Raw genomic sequence first — 13,233 nt, 5'->3', positions numbered from 1 at the left:
GAAGTGACCTCATCACGTAGAGATAAACGTTTCAAAATAAAAGTAGGAGTAAATTTGGCGAATAAGTAAAAATATATTTATTAAAATGTGATGCTTCTTCGAACTATTTCATGGATTGTACTCGAATTTTTTTTTTATCACCTTTGTATGTTGCACCCAGTAAATGTTTACCTTGCATTAAAAATGCTAAATATTTAAAAATGTTAATGAATTGTTTTTTAAATTAGAACATGTCTTTAAAGCTACAAAAATATGCTTTTATTAAAATTGTTGATAGACAAAATGAATGTACAACTAAACCACAAGCATAAATTTCACAAAACTGGACACAGTTGTGAGTTTCCGTTCAAAATTGCTTTTATTAGATTTTTCAAGCATTTTTTTTTTTTTAAAGATTCCTTTTTATATTAATGTAATTAAAAAAAGATAAAACTTGGGATCGTTTCTTTTCACTGTCTTTATGTACAGGCGAGAAAACAATGATTTTCGGAAACGACGACAACAAACGTGAAAGAATCCCCCACACAATAACACTGTAAAAAAGACAAAAAAAAAAGCTTTGAACACAGTTTAGAGACCATTTAGCAAAAAAAAGCTTGCATTCACTCACTCACTCTTACTCACTCTTACTCACTCACACACAGACAAAGCAGGATGTTTACAGTGAGGTGGAGAGAGATTCACGGTATGAGCTCAAACGACATAGCGTAGCAAATACTTTCCATTCAAAAGAAATGAAAAACACAATTTCACTGTGTCAAATGTACACATTTACAATCATTCATTCATATCACACACACACACACACGTACATTTGAGTGAGGAAGCTATTTTGAAAGCATGCAGTGCAGCGGTTTCTCTCCACAAAGTTCCAGTGTGTCGACTTTTTCCTTCCTTCACAACAACCACCACCATCACCCAAATAAAAAAAAATAAAAAAATTGACCTTCAACCAACGTTGACATTTAATGTAACACGCAAACTATTCACATGCGTCCGACACGAGGTTGGTCGGTTTATGGCACGAAACAGAGACGACGAAGACCTCTGACATCTTCCTCGACATTGGTTTAATTCGTTCTCCTGCTGGGTCAACAATGTCCAACTACAGCCACGCCCCCTTGGGAAAACACGCCCCAATTCATGCTGATTGGAACACAGAGGATGTTGGTTTTGAGGGTCAGTTGGCATGTTTCCCCAATTGGCTGTGGTGGAACGTAAACCGTTCTATAAAAGCATTGCGTAGAGAAAGCCCCACCCACCTTCAATTCAACCCGAGATATTGCACAGCTAACACATTAGCAGATTAGCACCCTGCTGGTGTTTGACTGCAATACAGGGTAAGATATTGTCCAGTGGTTATTGTTATCGTTAAGTTTGATCGTTGAAAATTGGAAACTGAAGTGGAAACTGAGAACTTGTGAGAAATTTTTTTTTAAATATAATTCTTACCGTATCCTCAAAAGATGTTTTATTGTTGCTGTTTTGTTGTGGTTTTTCATTAAGCTGACAATTTTATTTTTTTTTTAAATCTAATGTTTGATTTTTACCATCCTGGAAAAAAAGAACACGGGAATTGGTGAAATTTAAACACACAAATTTAAATATGGAGGCTCACGACAAAAGAAATCCTACTAAAACTGATAAAAGTTAAATTATTTGAATTTGCACTTTTTAACTATTTCAACAGTTTCGTAATTCGCTTAAATTTTTGTTAACAATTTGACGTTTCATAATCTTAGAATTGTGACTGAAAGTAATGAAAGTAATTTTTGTCTCATGACTGTGCCTTGATCTTATTTAATTTTCAAAAATAAAGTCTAATTTTAATGTAATAAATCTAATATACCATTTTAGCATTTTGACCCCATTGTAAAAAATTCACTGTTATTTATAACTTTGAATGCGCATTTAAAAACATTTCCTTTGTATATTGAAATGTTTTGTCCCATGATTGTGTTTTAATATTTTAACTTTTCATATATTTCTGATTTACCGTCTGACCCATTGCATAATTTTTCATTGTTTGACTTAGCAAATCAAAAAGACACATACTTCAATCTATTAAATTTGACTCAGATTTTGCATTTCTTTAATTGAGGAACTGTAATTCTGTGTCAAAACAAACAAATTAAAGTTTTTGGAAACCAAGTTAAACTTGGAAAGTAAAATTCCAGGAGTTTGAGGAGTAGCGTGACTTTTGAAGTCTTTCCTGGCAGAAACCGTTTTCCACAGCAGGTTTTGAACCCCCCCCCAAACAAGCAAAAATTCTGAAATAATTAAGTTAATTCCACATTAAACGTCACTGTGTCGGACAGGAAACTGAGGTTTGTGCAAATACCAGTGGATATGGTGGTTTTCCAGTATTTATATGCAGCTTTTTTTTTTTTAAGGTTCAGGTTTAAAACTACAGACTCCTCCTCCTTTTCCTTTAGTTTCATGATGTATGAGTTACGGGAATAAACTTCTCTTGGTCTTCCAGGAGGAACGGAAACATCGTAAAAACGCTCGCATCAGACGTTCAGGCTGAAACTCGCACGGTTCCAAAATACATTCTGTACAAAAGTCAACCCTGAGTCTTGTCACGCCCTCCGCGGCCTCGTCGCACTCTCCCGCCGTCTCATTCACTGCTTTAACACGTGGCTGGTCCCGGACTTCTCTCCGACTTACACACATAGTTTTGTTTTATTCCTTTTTGCTCATTCATGGAATTGTGTTAGCATTCCTGTAGCGACACAAGTGGAATGGAAATCCTTTGTCGTGACAGGAAAAAAGTATTTAAAAAGAAAAATGAAAGGAAAAGAGCAGGTTAGGCCCCTCCCACTTCCCACTTGGCTGCTTCCGTAATGCTTGGTGGGTGTCCGATCAGGAGTAGATGGTGATAACCTCACTTCCTCCGCCTCTGACCAACAGGACTCGCTCCAGTCCTTCGGTTAAAACTTCCAGGAACTCCATGTCTGGACAATGAGTTAAAGGACCTTTTTTGCACAGAAAATGGACAGGAAGTTAGCCAAAAGTTAGCTAAAAAATTGTGGCGCCAGATAGCTCAGTTAGTATCTAATGAAGGAGAAAAAGCATACACATACATACATATATGTATATATATATATACACACATACACATACATATATACACATATATACATATACATATATACACATACACACACACATATATACACATACATATACATATATACATATACACACACATATATATACACACATACACACACACATACATATATATATATATACACATATATATACACACACACATATATATACACATACATATATATATATACACACATACATATATATATATATATATACACACATACATATACATATATATATATATATATATACATATATATATATATATATACATATACATACATATGTATATGTATATATATGAGTTAAACAGAATCAGCCGGTAAATTTGTGTGTAATTTTCAACCCTTGATGATAAGGATACAGTTCTCGTCTCCGTCCGTGTTTCGGGGAGGTCCTGGCATGTTCAGCAAGACGAGTCGGGCGTCATGGGATTTGTTAACAATGACCTCATTGAGTTTGACGGCCGTGTGCATCCGCCGGACGTTGGAGTGATCCCTGAGAGAGAAAAAAAACATGAAAAACACAGTATTTATTTATCTGATCAGTGGTGTAGTCCATGTGAAACAAAAGGTATACACTGTATATACCAACAACAAATCAATAAAGTTTCCCAGACTTTCCATATAAGGATCTGTTTTTAAAGACTATCGTGACCCAAATCACAATATAAATGTTTTATTGCATATTATTTCAAACAGATAAACATGACTCTTAATCAAAAGGTTGGGAAAATTATGCAAATTTGTTTGGGGACCACAAACAAATCACATGCGACTCATTTGCGGGTCCTGACCCAGTGTTTGTGAACTCACGGTCGGATGCTCAGCATGTCTCTGAAGCCCTCAGGTGTGGAGCAGCCAGACTGCGTCACTCTGAAATGCGACGTCCTCTCTTTCGTCCACGTCATCTGAATACGGCGGTTGTGTTCGCAGTTGCCTCCACCGCCACCACCACCGCCGCCGCCACCACCACCACCGCCTCCGCCGCCCGTCGGCCGGTCTCGCTCCGGGCCGTCTGTTTCATCATCGTCGTCCGAGCCGATGCTGGTCAGACGTAGCATGGAGTTGCGGTCCTTCACCAGCTGAGCCTGAGTTTTGGCAGAAACCAAAAACCCCGTTTGTTCCTACCTCGTCACCACTTTGAAGCTTTTCTACTCGTCCCTAAAGCAAAGCCTCGTTTTTCTACACCACTGCTCTCCTTACTGCTCTCTCTCTGTACCTGTCTGCCTCTGTTTCCTGTGCGGCTGTTTGAGGAGAGTCCCACACTCCTGTACCCGGGCGACAGATACACCTACAAACGACACAAAGCCACCTAATATTTCCTATAATAAAAACGGCAATGACAAAAGGGGCCAGTCTACTCTAACAGAGGCTCTGGAGGAAAACTACAGGGACACGTCTACGCTGGTGTTTCTAAAGCAAATTTGACCCAGGACAGGTTCAGGTTCTTTTAAGTGTGGTACAATTATCTCAAGAATGTGTTTTCACCTTTTCTCAACTCGGTACTGAGGTTTGTAAACCGCTTGCTCGCCTGCACCAAAGTACATAGAGAAAAACTGCGTTTTAGCAACAGGACACATAAGCTGCTGTGGTCATTTTGTGTCACTTAGATAAATCGGAACAAAGGATCTCAAACACCGATGTATTAAAATAACACATTTGAATTTAAGGACATAGGCAGCAGCGGATCAACAACTCCTCAGTTGCAGTGAAGTAAAATCGAGGATTTTCTGTATGGACTTTGGTGCAGGGAGTAAGCCGTTTACAAACCTGAGTTTCCAGGCAGTAAAGTCTGCCTAACAGTGAAAAAAGCATTGAACATATTCTTCACTGGCAGCCATTGTTTTAAGTGAAGGCAAACACTTCTGTCTCGGGTGAAGGCAGCCAGCAGGGGGCGCAAACAGCTCAGGCAACACTGACTATCCTACAAACCACACTTCAAATGACCTGAATTATCATTTTCTAGCTATTATATACCTAACTAAATAAAAGCAGGAATGATGAAGTGAATCCTTCAGATAAACAAACTTGAGGAAAAAAAAGTGCTGAAAGAGCTTAGTGTTTTTTTTTTTTTACAGATATGGGATTTTTGAGACTCAATAAAACAATAAATGAAGGGTTTTTGTGACCACAACATAAAATCAACCTGTCACATGCTTTTCCACCAACATATGCACAAATTTACCTGAAGTAAGTTCATATCTGGAATATGCTGAAGTTGCATTCAGCTGGCTTTCAAAATAAAACAACCAGAAGGTTTTTTTGTTTCCTGAAGGATTCATTTGCTCTCGTTTTTTTGGATCCCAAAAAAAGCCTCGAACCACTTAAAGTCAAACTTGCTCTACGTCAGAAGCTGCTGCTGCTGCTTCACTACTGCATCACCAGTGAACTCACGTCATCAAAGCTCCAGCGAACCCTCTGACGACACCAGAGGCACAAGAAGACGACGTGAAGTTAAAGTGGGAACGTGTGCATTTTTCCTTCATGTCAAACTCAAACAAAATTGTACATGAAAACTGTGAAAGAAAAAACCTTTTTTTTTGCTCCTACAGGGACATTTATCCACGGCAGAGTATTAGGGCCAAACAACGAAGAAAAAAATGGAATCTTTCGAGAATAAAGTCATTATATTATGAGAATAAAGTTGTAATATTAGTAATACTATTAGACTTTACTCTCGTAACGTCGCAATTTTATTCTTGTAATTTCGCGACTTTATTCTCGTAATATCACAACTTTATTCTCTTAATGTCATTACTTTATTCTCGTAATGTTACAACTTCAATCTCAAAAGATTAAATATTGTTTGGCCCTAAATTTCAGTAATTTTTGTTCGACCTCCAAACAGCAGAGGAAAATCTGACTTGACCTTTAATTTGTAAATATTCCTACATTTTTTAACACGTTTTTTTCTCCGTATTCTTTCCCCACATGAAGACATGGTTGTAAAGAGCCTTTACATCTAAAAGTTAAGAAAGTATTTTCTTAAAATAATTGAATAATTGAAGCAGAAATAAGGCTATCTGCGAGATACTGTGTTTTAAGAGCGTCCAGTACATTTGTATTTCACTGAATTTGACGGTCATAACCTCTGACCTCACCTGAGACTTTGCAGCGCCATCTGCCTGTGGCCTACTGCTGCTGCTACCAGGGTTTTCCTGATAAAATGATGCACGACATCGACAGACACATACGGTTTGAGTGTGTTTCACACGTCCGCCGTTGTTTGACTCACTGTTCAGGTGCAATATTTATAACCTTTTTTTTGTTATATATCTATAGATATACATGTAAATGTTGGTCAGCAGCCTCCAAACGTTACCTCTCGCTCCCGGTCTGATTTGGAGAGTCTCATCTGTCGCAGCATCTGCGATCTCTGCTCCATCATCAGCGTCCGTTCGTACGTGTAAGCGCTGATGTCACTGTCGTGCTGCGGGGAGAGAAAAAAAGACGTTGCTCAGAGTCAGGAAACTTTTTTAAATAAAAACTCTGAAGGAGCAGATGTAACGCGCGCACAAGGCACCAGGAACGACATCCTTTCTGGTTGGTTCCACAAACCACCAGATGTTTCTTTTTGTTTATCTTCTCTCAAGTGGATCAAGAAGTCATGATACTGTCATACGCATGGAAGAGGATTAGTGCTTCATGTAATAAAAATGTCTGCAGAGAGGAATTTAAAAATAAACAAATAAAATAGCCTGAATTCTCAGATTCAAGACATTCTGACTTTTTTCTCAGAATTCTGTTAAAAACAGAGGCAGAATTATTGACTATAATCACTATTTTCTCTGAATTTTGACTTTGATTTCAGATTTCTGACTTTCTCCTCTAAATTTGAGAATTATGTAAAAAAAAAAAAAGAACAAGAAAAAAAAGGCAGAATTCTGCCTGTAACCCCAGAAATAAGTCTGAATTCTCAGAAATGTTACTTTTTTTTCTCTGAATTCTAAGATAAATCGGAATTCTGTAATAAAAAAAAAGAACAAAGAAAAAAACAATTCTGATATTAAAGTCCGAATTCAGTAAAAAAAATTACAATTGAATCTGACTTTTATTATCTCATAATTCTGTGATTATTGTCAGAATTCTGACTTTTCCCCACCTCAGATTTCAGAGTTGGCCCTAATCCTCTACTGATTAATAAAATAAGACTTCCCACGATGGGGAAATTCAGTCGTTACAGCACCGAAGGCAGTAACAATTACTGTAGGTCCATATTATATTATAAATTAAATATATAACAATTTATATATACATATGCAAATACATACGCAAATAGATAAAGTAAATAAAGTAGAACAACTTGTATTTCAAGAACTTTGAATGTCTAAACTATAGTGTGTTTTCTTTCAGTTGCTGTCATTAGCATTCCCCATACCTCTACACTTACTAACTTCTTCTTCTTACTGCAGTTTCTTTTCTTGCATCTATATTTTACTTAACTTAGTGTAGTTTATACAAGTTTAATTACTCAGTGCTAATATGACGCACCATCTCGACGACTTCCACGTCAGCCTCGATGCGCAGGTGATAGAGGAAGGTTGCCAGGTCCTTCTTCATCTGGATGGAATTGTCCTCCATTTGAGCCACGGTGAAGATTCGCATCTCGCATTTACGCCAAACCTGAGGAGGAGAGAGGACAGTTAGAGGAGAGAGGACAGTCAGAGGAGGTGGACGTCATTTCCTCCATTCATTCCATAAACGGATTCCTTTGAGACATTATTTCATCACTTTAGTTCTGAATCTGTTTTTTTTTTTTTAAAGATCTCTATTCCTTTTAATCATAACAACTTTCTCTTTTTTCATAATTTTTGTTCTTCAATTTTCTTATTAGCTTTACACATGATGTGCAAAATAATTCATGAAGAAATAATGAGTTGGATTACAATACAATGCGATAAATGTCCTGGGATAACAATAATATCAATATACAGTAATTCTGTCCCGATCAATGTGACAATTTATTTGGTACACCCAAATAAAATGGACACACTCTCACAAAAATCCTCATTGTTAAGGTTTGAAAATTCTTAACTTTCAAATGTGTGTATGATATTGATCATATGTAATCTCTCAGACCTTGTGCTGGCGCAGGAGGAAGGGCAGCAGCATCAACATCCCGCCATCGTGGACGATCCACCAGACGTCGATGTAGCCCTCCGTGCACGGTTCACTGTTGCTGGGGAACAGGGAGATGTTTTTGGGCACCAGCAGGGCCAGGTGTGCCGCCGTGGTCACCCGCACTGTGTCTGCACAGAAGAGAGGGGGCGCCGTTAGTACAATTACACGACGGATAAAGAGGAGATCCAGTGAGACTGGAAAGTGGACTCACTGATGAAGGTTTTCCAGGACTGCGGGTCTTCGCTCTGCCTCCAGGCGTGAGGCCAACCCATCACCACCGTGTTGTGCTTCATTCCTCCCAGACCGCTGGACTGGATCATGTGACTGATGCCTTCACGAGGCTTCTGGGCTACGATGCACTGACAGAAGCCCTTCACGCGTTCCTTATCCATCAGGTGCTTCAGAGTCTGAAATGAAGCGAATACGGCTGTGTATGAAGGATTGACATTTTAATCAAGTCTCAGTTTCCCCCCCCCAGACCAAATCCCATAGAGAAACTTGGTGTTTTAAGCTCGCAGGGACACAGGGGCTGCTGGTCCACTGCTGCCTCATGTGGTTAGGTTTTTTCCACTTTACATAATCCGAATTAAGGATTACAAAGCCACACCATATCGTATTTTCAGATTGCAGACTTGTAAATCGTGTAAAAATCTAGGATATCATAGACTTAAGTATGTGCAGATTTTATGAAGTGAGCCTTTATGCGTTAAGTGGCTTAAATCTGTTTTTCTAGACTGGCAGCCATGTTATCAGAGAGATCGAGTGTCCCCTGTCCTTTTAAACCATTTTCAGAAAAACCCTAAAGGGCTGCATTTGTAATCCTTGAACCAGCAGCGTTTATTCCCCACCTGTTCCGCAGCGAGCGCCTCCCCGTAGCTCTGCAGGAAGTTGCCGGAGACGACGGTGCCGACGATGGTGAGGCCCTTCCCTGCCTTCAGCTGACTGGCAAACGTCAACAGGCGAGGAGACTTGACGTGGGCGTCCTCGTCCAGTTTTAGTAACACCAACAGCTGAGGCCTGCAGGAGACAAACCAGAAGTGGATTCTCCTTGAGAATTCAAACAAAACAAAAAAAAACACTTCCCCTATGCATTTTCAGGACCTTTTCCCTGTATAAAAGTTTGATTTCAGGGTCAACGTCCAAGACCTAAAAAAAACCATATTCAGTACCTCCAGTTTTTGGTGTGCGGTGGTCCCTCTTCCAGCCTCAGGAGGGCGTAACGGGCAGCACTGAGTGAGAGACCGCGGATCCCATCCCCCCACTCTTTCTCCGCTCTAATACACAAACACGGACACATTTACAAAACACATATATAAACACACAGATCTGTGTTCCACCATATGTCATGTGTGTCATGTGCCAGACAAAAGAGACACAAAAACAACTGGAAAACTCCCAACGCAAACCTTTTTTTTTTTTTTAGCCACATCACTTTGGACCGCGCAGTACACACAACAATCGTGGGGGTAACGGCATAAAGTAAGGGAGACATCTCCATGGCAACATACCCGTTATACTCAATGTATTTGTAGATCATGCCTGCGATCACCATGGCAACGATCGCATAGTACCAAGATGATATGAACATCAACGCCAGGCAGATTATCATCCCCAAAAATGACAAAGCCCTGCACACAGATGGGAGTGAACCACAGACAACAGGTCACTGTCAGTATGTTTTAAAGTTCATATACGGTGTGTGTGTGTGTGTGTGTGTGTGTGTTGCGTCGTACCAGTGGTAATAGGAAAAGCGTGGTCTCCAGTTGGGCGTCCTCAGGAGGGTCTGGAGGGCACAGGCCAGATTCACAAACAGGTAGCACATGAGAAAGAACCTTGACGGAGAGAAAAATCCATTCTTTACATTAATAATAGAAAAGTCAAACACGTAGAAAACACCCATATGCAAAACTTGCAGGTATACAAATGCAGGTTGTTGTTTTTTTTACACACAGGTAAACACTTTTCTCCTAGTGGGTCACGTTCAACATCCCAAACAACCAACACACAAGAGAAGAAAGCACCAGTTATGATGTCTTTCCACTTTATTCATTCATTCATTCATCTTCTAACCCTTTATCCTCCACTTGAGGGTAGCAGGGGGCAGGGGTCAATCTCAGCTGACATGGGGCGAAAGGTCAGGGTCACACCCTGGACGGATCGCCAGTCCATAGTTTTGTTATTTTTATTTTATTTTTTTATGTTACGGGAATGAGACGTATGCACGCCAAATCCTGGATGGTCGCAGAAAGAGTTGCTAAATGTTTAAAAATGACATTCTCTGTATTGAGACCCCGGGGTTAAACAAACTAAGGCCCATGTGCATATTTTCTAACATCTCTAAACGTGTGAAGAGGAGAAATTCTGCATTCGCTTTACTCAAGTCTTCAAACGCCCTTTGGGGACAAATGAAGATTTCTATATCTGTGAAGCACTCGCTGGCAAAATAACCACATTCATCCAAGAGTCATGTTTTCATTTGAAAGCTGATTGTATCTATTCTGATAACAGATGTTATAAGTGGGGGTTTTAGGCAGTGGGTAAAGTGTCTTTAGAGACAGTGTCTCACATGGACAGGATGGGAGCCACCAGGTCCAGGGAGGCGATGAGAATCCCCAGCTCAGCGATCAAGGCCGTCAGCAGCAGCGCCCAGGTGGGCTCGCCGTTTGCCTTCCCGTGGCCAAAGACCTGAGATATAGACAGGATAAAAGCCACCATTTATCCAACTACGTAACAATTACACCACTGTCTCACACTTTTACTTTCATTCTGGCTTTTAATTTAAAGCAGACGTAGAAAAACAACACTTTACCTATATCACACAATGTCTGGATCTATTAACACAACAAATATGAAATAGCTGCGACTAACCATTACTTTCATAATCAATTCATCTGTTCAGTGTTTTCTTGAAGAGTTGTATGGTCCATAAAAGGTCAGAAAATGTTGAAAATATTGACCGGTGTTTAAAATAACTCAAAATAATGATGTTCATAAAAACAAAAGGATTCAGTTTTGATGATTTTCTTTGTTAAAAAGGATATAATTACATTTAAGAAGCTGAAAACTACTTTAACAAAATCTTATTTAATTGTTACTTAAATGCACCTAAATCAAAACAGATCACACTCACTATTGGCTGTTATCTATTTCCTTTGTAGTTGTTTTGTTTTTTTGCTTTATCCATGTGTTCATCACCTCACCTGCTTGTGTTTGTATATTATAATATGTTTGTACGCACAAAAATCAGTGAATAAAAATGTTTTTGAGCTAAGGCGACAGTGTGTAAGAGCTGTGATTTAAAAATAAATGAATAAATAATTGCAGCTCATACCCGCAGGAAGGGGATGATGTTGTCCTTAGCGATGGCCTGCAGGAGCCGCGGCGCGCCGGTCAGCGACTGGAGGCCGGCGCCGCATGTGGAGAAGAAGGAGCCGATGACGATGACCCAGGGACTCGGCCACGCCAGAGTTCCAACCACCAGGTTTCCTTTGACCGAGTCGCCAAATCTGCAGGAGGCAAAGAACACATCAAGTGTTCATAACACAGTTAACACACACGCTGTATATAATAACAAACACTGACTTGTCTCTGAGGACGACTCCGTCGATGCAGGCCCCGAACAAAATGACGCTGCTCAGGTCTGAACGAGGCAAAACTCAGGAAAAAATGATCGGCAAAAAGTATTATGAACAAACGTTTACGTGGAATTCTCGAGGCAACGTGTCGTTTCATTTTTTAAATGTTAAATTTACATTTTTAGTAGTAATTCTTATTAATTAAAATACACATTTTGATGTTAAGTGTAGCAGACCTTGACAGATCTGGCTTTCAAAATAAAAGCCTCTGACTCTGGCTTTTTACTACTTCCCTTTTAACTTTACACTTTTTGTTATTCTTATAAACTAAAAAAAATTTTTTATAACATATTTCACTGCATAAAATAATAAAATAAATAAGACATTATCAGAAACCGGGAGTCTGTGATGAAACTAAAAATAAAAGACATGAAACTTGGGTTATTATAACTGATTATTATAACTCAGGTGTGGCTCTGAATGGTAACCTAACATAATAGGGATGCTACGTTAGCTTAGCCTGTAAATCCAGGTGTTTCTGCGGGACAGAGCGGAAAAATATGCTGAATAATCGTGGGAATAAAAAAAACAAAAAGAGTGTTGGATTGATTGTTGACAAAAATAATTGTGTAGGGCCAGGCCTGAATGAAAGGATACAGACGATGGACGTGGTGAGGATGGCGAGGATGGTTCCGATGGGGATCGAGCGCTGGGCGTCTTTCAGATCACCTGACCGATTTGAACCAGCCATTATTCCTAGGAAAAAGAAGAAAAATGACTATGTATGTATTACTTACTATACGTTACTAAAATGAGTTGGTTAAGGGTTTGTGTGACAATGAGGGGTGAAAATAAGAAATGTTTACCTGTGACAGAGGGGAAGAAAATGCCCACCAGCAGCGTGAACGAGGTGGTGATGTCGGCAAAAACGTAAGGGTGGTGTGTGGACGCTGGATGTGCAAAATGAGACGAGCTGAGGGAGCCTTTCTCCACCACGTCCCCTTTGCTGAGGTAGGAACTCCACACGTTCTCTGTGGAGCACGAGATTTCATTCGTACCATGTCATTATTCACTGAAAACCTGGCCGCCAGCGGTAAGAAAAGTGAAAACAAACTCTAGCCACTTTACAAATGCATATGTGGATATAAATCTGCACACGATGTTTGTGCTCCTCGAAGACTGAGAGCGACAATACACTGTAAATGTACTCTAAAATAAAATATCTACTGTATTACATGATCTTAATATATTTTATATAGATTATATTTTTGATGTTAAATGAAGAATATTCAATTAAATTGCCCAAAACTTCCACTAGAATGCAAATAATTAGGCTTAAAATGAAAGAAGTGTTATTAAAGTGACTTTTTGAAATGATCCCACACACACACACCTGAAATGATCCCCCCACACAA

At 39.3% G+C, this 13,233-nt stretch overlaps 1 protein-coding gene across 3 annotated transcripts in view; it reads right to left on the bottom strand.

Moving 5' to 3' along the window:
* Positions 1-339: 339 nt before the first annotated feature.
* LOC131456418 (solute carrier family 12 member 6-like) overlaps positions 340-13,233 on the bottom strand; it is a 31,555-nt gene continuing 18,661 nt past the window's right edge. Inside the window, exons 11-28 of one of the 3 annotated variants that reach the window (XM_058624747.1) lie at positions 12,685-12,849; positions 12,476-12,574; positions 11,826-11,883; positions 11,575-11,749; positions 10,810-10,928; positions 9,977-10,075; positions 9,752-9,871; positions 9,413-9,517; positions 9,092-9,260; positions 8,455-8,650; positions 8,202-8,371; positions 7,614-7,745; positions 6,445-6,552; positions 5,517-5,540; positions 4,342-4,413; positions 3,936-4,210; positions 3,485-3,618; positions 340-2,957 (exon numbers count right to left, since the gene is read on the bottom strand). In XM_058624747.1, the coding sequence (XP_058480730.1) occupies positions 2,866-2,957; positions 3,485-3,618; positions 3,936-4,210; positions 4,342-4,413; positions 5,517-5,540; positions 6,445-6,552; positions 7,614-7,745; positions 8,202-8,371; positions 8,455-8,650; positions 9,092-9,260; positions 9,413-9,517; positions 9,752-9,871; positions 9,977-10,075; positions 10,810-10,928; positions 11,575-11,749; positions 11,826-11,883; positions 12,476-12,574; positions 12,685-12,849 (2,312 nt within the window). In that variant the 3' untranslated portion in view covers positions 340-2,865. Of the gene's footprint in view, positions 2,958-3,484; positions 3,619-3,935; positions 4,414-5,516; positions 5,541-6,076; positions 6,281-6,444; positions 6,553-7,613; positions 7,746-8,201; positions 8,372-8,454; positions 8,651-9,091; positions 9,261-9,412; positions 9,518-9,751; positions 9,872-9,976; positions 10,076-10,809; positions 10,929-11,574; positions 11,750-11,825; positions 11,884-12,475; positions 12,575-12,684; positions 12,850-13,233 lie in introns of those variants that run through there. The other 2 variants (XM_058624746.1, XM_058624745.1) reach the window with 2 other exon arrangements.

The sequence above is a fragment of the Solea solea genome, chromosome 3 (genome assembly GCF_958295425.1).
Source record: "Solea solea chromosome 3, fSolSol10.1, whole genome shotgun sequence".
In the NCBI taxonomy this organism is placed as follows: Eukaryota; Metazoa; Chordata; class Actinopteri; order Pleuronectiformes; family Soleidae; genus Solea; species Solea solea.
The sequence above is the reverse complement of the archived record's forward strand: the minus strand, read 5'-3'. Positions and strand labels throughout refer to the sequence as shown.